At 41.6% G+C, this 12179-nt stretch overlaps 1 protein-coding gene across 12 annotated transcripts in view; it reads left to right on the forward strand.

Moving 5' to 3' along the window:
• TFDP2 (transcription factor Dp-2) overlaps window positions 1–12179 on the forward strand; it is a 192721-nt gene that overhangs the window by 130348 nt on the left and 50194 nt on the right. For all 12 annotated transcript variants that reach the window (XM_075937642.2, XM_075937641.2, XM_075937643.2 and 9 more), the window contains one exon: window positions 8918–9039. In XM_075937642.2, the coding sequence (XP_075793757.1) occupies window positions 8918–9039 (122 nt within the window). The remainder of the gene's footprint in view (window positions 1–8917; window positions 9040–12179) is intronic.

Genomic DNA, 12179 nt, shown 5'->3' on the forward strand with positions numbered 1-12179 from the left:
CCTTGTCTGTGAAGACCTAGGTTAAAAAAAAAAAGGCATTGAGTATTTCAGTATTTTCCACGTCATCTGTGTGGTGGTGTCCTGGAACCCCGCACGCCTCCAATTCGGGGCCCAAGTAAGGACAGAGGTGGGCCACCTCTGCCTGACCTCATGCCGGGAGAAAAGCCAGTGGTGGAGGCAGGGCCAGAGAGCGGCGGCCCATCAGACATCCACGCATGTGTCTTGGGCAACGAAGGGCCAGGCGCCAACGCATGCATAGGAGGGAACAGATGGGTACGGGTTGGCGGGGATGGGGAAGGAAAGGAAACGCCCGACGCAGGCGAGGAGTCGGCGGCCATTAAAAAGGGAAGAACGGATGGGACAAGTGGGGAGGAGGAGAGGACTGAAGGGGAAGGGAGTTGGAGGCAGAGAGAGGAAGGCTGAAGGAAAGCCAGAGGAGAACAGGGGTTGAGGAAGTAGCCCAGGGCGGGTGGCTGGAGCTCCGCTTGCGGGCTGGCGCGTTGTGGCAGTTAGCCCTGTCAGCCAGGTGGGTGGCGGACAGGTAGGACACCCCCACCTTAGGGCCCTGGGCTGGGGCATGGAGCGATGGTGGGCCCCCCTCAACCCCAACTCGGGGCAATAGCGGAAAAGGGAAAGCCACAACTACCTTGCAGAAGGATCGCGGCGGGGCAATACGTACTAAAGCGGGAAGGGAGAGAAGGGACCCACGGGGAAGTGGGACGGACTTCTTTACAATCTGTCACTAGGTTGCCTTCCCCTTTCTGTAAGGGTTCCACAATTTTCCTGGCCATCTTCTTGTTGCTAACATACTAGTAGAAACTGTTCTTGTTATCCATCATATACCTTTCTAGCTGTAACTCCAATTGTGCTTTGGCCTTTCTAGTTACTCCCCTGCATACTCAAGCAGTATTTTTAAGCTCCTCCCATGTCTTCTGTCAAACTTTCTACTTCTTGTAAGACTCCTTTTCATGCTTAAGCTCACTGAAGATTTCTTAGTAAAGCCAAGCTGATTACCTGCCATATATGCTATTCTTTCTGCACATCAGGATGGTTTGTTCTTGCGCTCTCAATAAGGGTTCTTTAACATATAGCCAGCTCTCCTGGACTTCTTACCCCTTCCCAGTTGTTCCTGAGGGAGTCAGTTTGCTTTTCTGGAGTCCAGGTTACATATTCTGCTGCTCTCCTTTCTTCCTTTTGTCATGATTCTGAATTTGACCATCTCATGGTCATCGCTGCCCTGCTTGCAACATACTTCTACTTCCCTTATCAATTATTCCCTATTTGTGAACAACAGTTCAAGAAGAGCATGACCCCTATTAGATTCCTGCACCACTTGCACCATGAAGTTTTTCCAACATTCTCTAAAAACTTGTGGATTGTCTGTGCAGTGCTGTATTGCTCTCCTAGTAAATGTGGAGTGATTGAAGTTCACAATGAGAACTGGAGCCTGTGATCTTGAAACTTATGTTAGTTGTCCAAAGAAAGACTCATTTAACTCATTCTCCTGGTGGTCTATAGCAAATACTCACCACAACATCACTCTTGTTGCTCTCACCTCTAATTTCATAGTGGAGTTCTGAGCAATCATACAGCTCTTCCATACTGTTCAACTCCTCCACCTTTTCTTCTCTATCTATCCTTCCTGAACAACTTATACCCATCTATGACAGTGCTGGATTTAAGGCATTTAAATAAATACATTTGAAAGTTTTGGTTCCGCATGTTATCTCTGACCCCAATAATTCCTTTGCTGCCAGTTATGGATTGATTTGCAACCATCGATCTAAAGGGTGCATATTTTCATCTCATTTATCAAAATCATCACAAGCATCTTTGATTCATAGTGGCTGGCCACCAATATGCATATATGGTGCTCCCATTTGGCCTTTCCAAGGTACCCAGAATTTTTACAGACTTTCTGCAGTAGTAGTCATCTGAGATGAAGACACTGGATCAGTCCTCATTCCTGACATGCTGTTATAGGAGGAGGAACGATGTTAATCAAATGTACTCATGAGACAGAGACAGAAATGGAGGGTCAAACATTCCAGATGATAATCTTAGGGATATCATTTTCTTTCCCTTTACATAATGTAGTTCTTGTATTAAACTAATGGTTATAATGACTCAGACTCTGGGCATGCCTTTAAAAGCTGTTGAAGAGGACTTCAGACCCAGTGTTTGCTATTTTAGGTTAATACGCCACAAGCAGAATTATTTCACCTTTATTGCTAAACTTACTAAATCAGCTGAACCAATGTCTGTGGAAGCCAATAATCCTCTTGAGGGATCTGATAAAGGTTTCAAGTGTTCCATATGCATCCACCCAAATTTCTCTGGTGGGAGAGGCCACAGTTCAGTGCTCTAGGAGAGATAAAGCATAAAACTCCTGATAAGGAGGTCAAGATGATGGATACATTAGGAAGAAAATCCTTTTCAGCTGCCCATTTGGAATGAGAATTTTGATGTACAGGAAGTTATGGCATGATACTTACATGATCTATGGGAATAGTTATCATTGTTTGTTAATAGTATTATGGATGGCCAGAGTAATTTTATTCAAAATACTTTCTAGTGTAAAGAAAAAAATGTAGTAGGGATCTCCATCCAATATTGGACTAGAGGAAACTGAATTGTTCCATAAACAGGTTCCACTTCCGCTTCTGTAATTCCTTCTTTCCCAACAGAATTAGTTCAATGTTGTTGATTTAAAGTATGCTTATTTTCACATATCCATAAGACCAACTCACTGCAAATAGCTACATTTTGTCATAGGAAAAGAGAATTTTCAATACAAGTTCCCCGCCTTTGGCCTTCTAGGCGCTAAGCATTTTTTAAAAAAATGCTTGTCGGTGGTGGTACTTGTGCACTTACGAGAGACAGGGTATTTTCATCTCCCCTTATTTAGATGATTGGTTTATCAGACTTCCATCAAAGAAACTTCCCTCCATATTCATGTCCAAAACAAATCCTTTCTTTTCGTCATTAATGGGTCTCCTGGCTTAAGCAACAAACATAACTCCCTATGGTATGCTCATCTACAAGTGAGGCATTTGGAATATTGGATACTGAAAAAATTCAGCCCCAGCATCAGCAAGTAAGCATAGGATACTGATTACTCCAAGAAGGATAGGTGGACTCATTACAATGTAATGTTTCCATCCTCCCATGTTTTCAGTGATAATCGCACTAGATGCATCCAATTTATGCTGGAAGTTTCTTATAAGTATTTGAATAATTCAGGATCATTGAAGTAATTCAGAAAGGAAATTGCACATCAACGCCCTTGATTCAAGGCCCTCATAGAATACTAGAACTGGAAGGAACCTCGAGAGGTCATCGAGTCCAGTCCCCTGTCCTCATGACAGGACCAAATACTGTCTAGACCATCCCTGATAGACATTTATCTAACCTACTCTTAAATATCTCCAGAGATGGAGATTCCACAACCTCCCTAGGCAACTTATTCCAGTGTTTAACCGCCCTGACAGTTAGGAACTTTTTCCTAATGTCCAACCTAAACCTCCCTTGCTGCAGTTTAAGCCCATTGCTTCTTGTTCTATCCTCAGAGGCCAGGAAGAACAAGTTTTCTCCCTCCTCCTTGTGACACCCTTTTAGATACCTGAAAACTGCTATCATGTCTCCTCTCAGTCTTCTCTTTTCCAAACTAAACAAGCCCAGTTCTTTCAGTCTTCCTTCATAGGTCATGTTCTCTAGACCTTTAATCATTCTTGTTTCTCTTCTCTGAACCTTCTCCAGTTTCTCCACATTTCTTGAAATGGGATGCCCAGAACTGGACACAATACTCCAAGTGAGGCCTAATCAGCACAGAGTAGAGTGGAAGAATGACTTCTCATGTCTTGCTCACAACACACCTGTTAATGCATCCTAGAATAATGTTGGCTTTTTTTTTGCAACAGCGTCACACTGTTGACTCCTATTTAGCTTGTGGTCCACTATAACCCCTAGATCCCTTTCTGCCATACTCCTTCCTAGACAGTTGCTTCCTATTCTGTATGTGTGAAACTGATTGTTCCTTCCTGAGTGGAGCACTTTGCATTTGTCTTTATTAAACTTCATCCTGTTTACCTCAGACCATTTCTCCAATTTGTCCAGATCATTTTGAATTATGACCCTATCCTCCAAAGCAGTTGCAACCCCTCCAAGCTTGGTATCATCTGCAAACTTAATAAGCACACTCTCTATGCCAATATCTAAATGGTTGATGAAGATATTGAACAGAACCGGTCCCAAAACATACCCCTGCGGAACCCCACTTGTTACTCCTTGTCATGGCTCCTTCCCCACTCTGGCATGATAAATGCAGAAGTGGGGGCCAGCAAGTGTACCCCAAAGCCTTATCTACCGGGCTTTGGTATAAAACTTCCCCCAAAATCTTAAAAACCTAGATCTTGGGAATAAAACTTCCGCTGCCACCACCCAAATGTTGCTCAAGAAACCAGGGGAAAGATCATTTGGGAAATCTCACCCCTAAAATAAAAATCAGGGCACACTATTAACCAATGCCAGGTTAATAAAAAGAAAGGAAAGAACTTTTATTATTACAACAGTATTCCTGTTGCAAGCATAAGTACTAGATAGGAAGGTAACAAAATATACTCATGGAGAAACTACCTAAACTACCTAACGAAACTACCTAAAACTTTACCCTACTTACAGAAAATGAAGAATGGTGTCTTGGAGAGAGAGAGGCATGCTTGTCCCTCTCTGTAGCTGCAGAGAACTCACTCCCAGAGACAAAAAGGAGAGAAGAGAAAAAAACAAATTCCTTTGTCTCAGTTTGAAAGTCCCATCTACATCCCTACTGGTCACTCCTCCTGGCTAAGTGTAGTTAACCCCTTAATCCCCAGGCTGCTAGCTAACCCTCATAATCATGATACTCCTTTCCAGCAGTATTGTGAGCCCTTAATAACTACTCTCTGGGAATGGTTATCCAGCTAGTTATGTACCCACCTTATAGTAACCCCCTCTAAGTTATATTTGCCTAGTTTATTGATAAGAATATCATGCGAGACCATATCAAATGTCTTACTAAAGTCTAGGTATACCACATCCACTGCTTCTCCCTTATCCACAAGACTTGTTATCCTATCAAAGAAAGCTATCAGATTGGTTTGACATTCGTTTTTTACAAATCCATGCTGGCTGTTCCCTATAGGTATGTCTACAGTAGCCCCCTAGTTAGAACTAGGGAGGCTAATGTAGGCATTTAAACTTGCAAATGAAGCCTGGGATTTAAATATCCCAGGCTTTATTTGCATGGTCCCGTCCAGTCACCATTTTTAAATTCCACTAGTCCGATCTAACTGCCCATGGCTACACGCGGCAGTCAAACGTTAATTTGAACTAAGTCCTTAGTTCAAATAACTGTTACACCTCATTCCACTAAGGACTTAATTCTAACGAGGGGGCTAGTGTAGACATAGCCTATCACCTTATTATCTTCCAAGTGTTTGGAGATGATTTCCTTAATTACTTGCTCCATTATCTTTTCTGGCACAGAAATTAAACTGATTTGTTGTTTTTGTCATGGATAAGCTACAGGATGGTTCAAGGAACGATAAGCACAGTCTCTGAATGAAGCAGAGGGTGCTCACTCATACTAACTCTTAACTTAAGGATGTTATGTAATTCCCTTTCTGCATTACTCCCAAGCTCCTGAATTGTGCAGATGTTTAGATTAATGGGTATGGAGATACACTTTCAGCTCTTTGTAGTTCTATATTAGGAATATGGCAACTGGGACTGGTATAGTCAACAAGACATATTCCTAGTAGCCATACTCCTAAAAGGAAATGCAAAAGCATTGCAGATCAACTGAGCAGAAATGCATCACAAATATGTAAGTAGTCACAAACTGTTTCAGCAATACATTTCTTTTACTTTTTAGGGGTACCATGACATAGAACACTTCATGTCTGGGTGCAGCACAAAATGCCTCAAATTTTGTTCAAGGGTATGCGGAGGTGAACAGCCATTTTCAGATGAATTTCAGTTAAAATAAGATGGGGTCTTCGTTCATTTATCCCTTTCCTACTGATTTAGGGAGTAATAAACAAGATAAAACAGGATGGAGCTATGGTGATTCTAATAGCCATAGTATGGGATCGATAATGGTGGTTCTTGGGCCTGCTGCAACTTTCCAGAGGAGTCTTCTGTCACCTTCCATTAGATTTTGCCTTAATGACCCAGAAGTGAATCATTAACAGCCATGCTGTCTAGAAGTGCAAAATATTTTATTCAGTGCTAGGAAAAAGTCCACACCTAAATTTTTGAATAAATGGAAAAAGATTTCTATTATGGTCAAATGATAACAATATTGTTCCATATACAGCTCCAGTTCAAACCATATTAGAATATTTGCTGTATCTTCAATCCTCTCGTCTTTCATTGTCATCTATATGAGTTCATTTTTCTGCTATTCCTGGATTTCATATGAGTGTTTATAATAAATCATTATTTACTCCTTATTTAGTGAAAAAGTTTCTTAAAAGTTTGTCAAATGAGTATCCTCCAATAAAAACAGTCATTTGAGTTTTTAGGCGAGTGTTCACTTTTCCATGTATCCATTAAAATGGCTTTCACAATTGTTTTAACTAGTACCTTTGTGCTGTAGTAACAGGCATTTATTTCTGAACCACCTTTCATTGTTTTTCATAAAGATAAAATAGAGTTATGCCTTCATCCAAAATTCTTGCCTGAAGTAGTTACTTAATATCACACTAATCAATCAGTCTACCTATACTTTTCCTGGGGCCTGTAGTCATGTATGTGAATCAAAAGTGCGTATTTTAATTTAGATGGGACTAACAATGTCAATTTATTCTGCTAATCTGGTTGGATCTTATTTAGGGAATAAAAAAGATCCACACAAAACATTTTTAGATTAGGTGGGTTATGTATTCATGAGGCTTCCAAGTCAGCATCAGTCCTACTCCCACCATTCCAATACATCCCAAGTAGTGGCTGTGGCTTTTAAAAGATACATCCCACGTATTGAAATATACAAGGCAATGACATAGTGTTTGCCACACTTTTATGCAACATAATTTTTTAGACTTGGCATCCAGATCAGATGCTACATTTGGCAAGTCTGTTCTTCATTCTTTGTTCAATAGGACTCTAGATCCCACAGAGCTTATGGCATTACTGGGGAAACTACTTAAAAAAGAAAATGAAATAACTGGAGTTTTCTGAGATAGACTCTGCATATTAACACTCCCTGCTCATCTTCCCCTATTTGCTGGAGTCCTAATACCTAATGGAAGGAAGTGAAGTGGCCAGAGTGCAATGCCCACTTTTATAGTCTGACCAGCAAAATGTTTGCTACTGCTGAGGGAAAGGATATTTGAACACTTTAACTGCTAGTTTAAGTTCTATATCCAAACTGCATCCAGTCAGCATGTTCCATAAGTGTGAATATGCAGAGTACATCTTCAAGAACTCCTGTAACAGGTAAGTAACCTTTATTTATATATAGTTTAACTTCTGTTGCGGCCAAATAGTATCTTAGTAGTATGTAACCAGCCATTGTAAATGCAGCCACAACAGGTCACAACAATTGTGTTTTTAGACTTTGTCTACACTACAAAACTGATCTGTGCTGACAATTAACTGTTTTGTCCATGTCTTCGCTTGAAATCTGTGTTCAGAACTGATTCAGCTGCATCTGTTGCCAGCAACGGGTCTCTCTTAATGTAGACAACATTTAAATCAGAATGTTAAGGTATAGATTTCATAATTGTGTGTGTGTGTGTGTGTGTGTGTGTGTGTGTGTGTGTGTGTATATATAAAAATGATCAGGGCTCGACAAACTGCTGAATCTACTCACTCATGGCGAGTAGATTTCAGCTGATCGTTCCGTGCGCCCCATTCACCAGCGCTTTGCGCATGCGCAGTGCCGATCTGGCTCATGCGCGGTGTGGGGCTGGCGAGTAGCTCTCGCCGGAGTTTGTCAAGCCCTGTATATGATTATATAATTCCTCTACAGACTTGCAGACTTTTTTTATTTTAATATATATACTGGAACAATTGCCTTTTACCTGTGACACATGCCTTGAAAACACGTGTTTGAGGAAAAAAGTTCAATTTTATACTCTTTTTTTACTTAAGAACATCTATCTCTCAGTGATGTCATTAAATTGAAGGAAATTGCCAAAAGACAGTGGAACTGGACCTCACGTTAAGGACACAGCAGTGGCTTTCAATTTTTTTTCTTTTTTTTTTCAATTGAAGAAAATTGTTGATGCTCATGACCCAACATAATTTGACTGGAATGTGGGCTCCAGAGTGGGGCTGAGGAAGAGAGCTTTGACATATAAGAGGGGGCTCCGGCTTTGAGCATGGCAGGGCTGTGGCAGGAGGGGCTTACCTTGAGCGGCTCCTGGGCAGCGGGGATGCTAAGACTGGCATCCTGCCTCTCTTGGTTCCACAGACCATGCTGCATCCCAGAAGCATCCAGGAGCAGGTTTCCAGCCAATGGGAGTGTGGAGCTATTGCTCAGTGGAGAGGCAGTGCACGGAGCCCTGTGCACTCTCCACCCCCACGTAGAAGCCAGACTTTTACCAGCCGTTTCTGGGGTGCAGTGTAGTCTGCGGTGCCAGGACAGGCAGGTAGTCTGCTTGGTCACCTGATCATCCTGAAGCAATGAGACCCAGTGCCTGACATTCCGTGACCCAGTACTGGATTGCAACCCATAGTTTGAAAACCACTGTGTTACAGGATAATTGGAGGTTGCATTTTTAAGTGATGCCTCTTCATTGTTAAGTACGTATGACTGCAGTTTACATAATACTAAAATTGTTTCACTTTTGCTTAAGACCATGATTAATGTTGATTTATGTCCATTTACTTTTACATTGTTTTATAGAACATAATTTGTTTCTAAATTTCATAGATCATAAGCACACCACAAAGACTGACCAATTCAGGAAGCGTTCTGATTGGGAGCCCATTTACCCCAGCGCCAGCAATGGTCACTCAGACACACATAACAGAAGCCACTGGCTGGGTTCCAGGGTAAGGATTTGTTTTGTTTAAAGATATGTGCTGAAAAGTGGGGGAAACATGTTCAGATTTTATTTCTGTATGCTCTTGCATGTGTATCTTGGCTCAAGTATCCTAGTTCCCATACAATTCAAAGGGTGTGTGCTGTTATACATATTTTATAGTTTTAATGTCTGTAATATGTAAGCATGCAACTACATGTACCAGTGATTTCAGTTTGGGTTCATTTCACTACCTAATTTGTATGTGGATTTGTGGTGACGTCTGTTTTCCTGAACTAATGGAAAGGACTAAGTGTATTTGCGCAATTAAAACAAGTCCTTACTTTTCATAAATCCATACAGGATTTACAGTGTCCTTACTGTAGAGTATATTGATGTTTGCCAACAGTAGAAGGGTTTGTCAGTCATGCCTTAACAGGCATTTTTTTAAAAACAGGACATAAAACTAGTAACAAACTCAAAATGATGTTGATGGCTGTGTTTTCTTATTACGGATCTACAGTGTGAAAATCACTTGACTTTAGAGGTGTCTGACTGAAGAGCAAGGTGCTTCGAGTTTTAAATTTTTAAATCTTTCAAGATCCCTTTTATTTTGTTTTAATTTCAGCATTACTACACCGTTAGGTATCACAGGCTGATTCAGTGCTTTTGAAGATAACTTTTAATTTTTCAATTTTTCAAGTAAGATGTTCTGACAAGTATACACAGTAGACCAACATCAACATATCCTTCCCTACAAATATTACTATTCATTTAAAATGGGCATATGTATCTTTTGAATGCTATAAGTGCTGAGATACCATGGTGAGGAATGACCTGGTATCTAGACAGACAGAAAAGGCACAATCTGTGTAAGTGGCCAGACCATGCTACATCAACTATTAATATTATTGCTTTTACATTAATAATTTGCATTTCCTTCTAGGATTCTCAATTTTCAGGCATTAAGTAATCCTCAGTTTTCTAACCAGTGGCATGTATGTCAATAATGTCTTTCCAATTGTAAAGATGGGAACAAGGAGGCATGGAAAATTTAAGTGACTTGTCAAAGGGTACCCAGTAAGTCTGTTGCAGAAATGGGAATAGAATTTTTATATCAATCCTGAGTCTTAGTCTGTGCTGAGGGTGGGGGAGAATCTCAGATCGAGGGGCTGGATACATCCCCCAGTTGGCCTAGATCCGGCCCCTGAGGCTCAGGGTTCCCACCAACATTGGGGAGCCTGCGCTGGCTCTTCAGCCTCTCCACTGTCTTACTGCAGGACTGGAAAACACAAAATCTACTATTCTGGGGCCCCCTAGGCTCTGATGTGCAAGGGGAATGGGAGGAATGACTTGCTTTTTCTCATATGGCGGCCACATCAGTGGGGGTTTTTTTCTTTTGCTTCTCACTTGTGTGCGGCCCCTGACTGATTTTTTTGTGTGTCTTAATGGCCCCGAACTCAAAAAAAGTTCTCCGCTCTGCTTTAGTCACAAGCTCTGTTAAGCTCTTTTTGCTCTGTGGCAAAAATGCCAACCTGAACAACTGACAAGTAAACTGCATGACCAGTTGGCCATTTTTAAAAACTTTTTGGAAGGACTAATTCTGAATTTTTGAGGGGAGTAAATCCAACATATGGCCATTGTTGAACTAAGGATAAGTCAATAGGTTGGCCCATTCATGTTTTTTGTCTTTTTCTATTAGTCTATATGCTCCTGTGATATTTGGATTATATGATATCAGAGTAGTTAGAGTGCCTATTAAATAACACTTGACATTCAGATTTCTGGCATAGATTATAGGAGCCTCTTTTCTTTTCTTTTCCACATCTAGCATTGAAGAGCAATGTGACATCTGTGACTTGCAAAATTCTCTTGGGCTAAATCAGTGGTTCTTAAAGTGTGGTCCTCAGATCACTCATGGTCCACAGCCACCTTGCAGGCTTGCCCCTTCCCCTCACAGTAGGGAGTCCAGCACTTTGCCCCCCAGCTGCTGAGACCTCCTGTGTCCTCCACCTGCTGAGACCCACTCGGACTCCCATGCCCATTCTTGCTGAGACCCCATTACTGCACCCAACCTCCCAGCCATACTCCCCACCCACTCCTGCACCCATTTTGACATCATGAGTGGTTGGCTGGTGGTCCACAGAAAGGTCTGCTCTGAGCAGGGTGGGCCACAGGCAAAAAAGTTTGAGAACCACTGATCTAAATGCTTATTTATAACCTGTTGATATTTTGATCAAGATTCTCAAGTTCTGTGCGAATCTTACACTAGGTGTGCATATGCCTAATTCATGCGAGATCAGATTCTTTTGATAGCAAGGCCACACATGTACTCTGTGCTGCCTCATGCTCCTAAATGAGAGCTTAAAGATAGAATAGCCCTGACCCTCCCATAGTTCCTTCTTACCACCAATGGCATTGAGACAAAACCTAATACCATGTGTTAGACTCCAAATTTTAAGAGCTTAAATTCTACCTTCCTGTGAATTACTGATCCCTAACAGGATGGGTCAACCTTTTCTGCCTAGGGGAATTCCATATCCCAGCCAGGTGCTCTATGTCCAAGTCATTTTCTTCCAGGACTTGCAAATACAAAGACAGCCAGTTCAAGTTGTCTCTGTCATAGCAATCGAAGAAGATAATTTTAGACCCAGAAATGAAGATCATTACTCGAGTAAGGCCAGATTAGCCAGCATTGCCCAGAGCATCCCCTGAGCACACATCATACTTCAGGATCAATCATTGGATAAAAGCAAAGACATCAGGAAGTCTTCATCATAGAAAGCCTCGTTCTCCCTTGAGTGGTGTCCCTGTGGGTGCTCCACTGAGGTCTCAGTGCATCCTCATACCACTGATCAGAGATTTTTGCCTAGCAGTGCTGACTCTCACTGTTTTCACCTGTTAGGTTAACGCACAGCTCAAGCTTCCCTCAGTTCCTTTTCTACCATCCTCAGCTGAAGATGGAGTCACATTAATGCTCTCCTTTCTTACAGAAAATAGTAACATAGTCTAGTTAGTTAGAACAGTTGTTCATAGTTTTAATCAGTTTATACTTAGTTTTACCTAGTGCTCTATTTTAGGAGGAAAAAAAACCCAAAACGCTTCCCCAGGGTTTTCCTTTTTGCCTTCCTACTCAGCATTTCCCCCCCCCCCCAAGTTTTGACCCCTCAC

This window comes from Pelodiscus sinensis, chromosome 10 (assembly GCF_052426305.1).
Source record: "Pelodiscus sinensis isolate ZL-2025 chromosome 10, ASM5242630v1, whole genome shotgun sequence".
Lineage (NCBI taxonomy): Eukaryota > Metazoa > Chordata > Testudines > Trionychidae > Pelodiscus > Pelodiscus sinensis.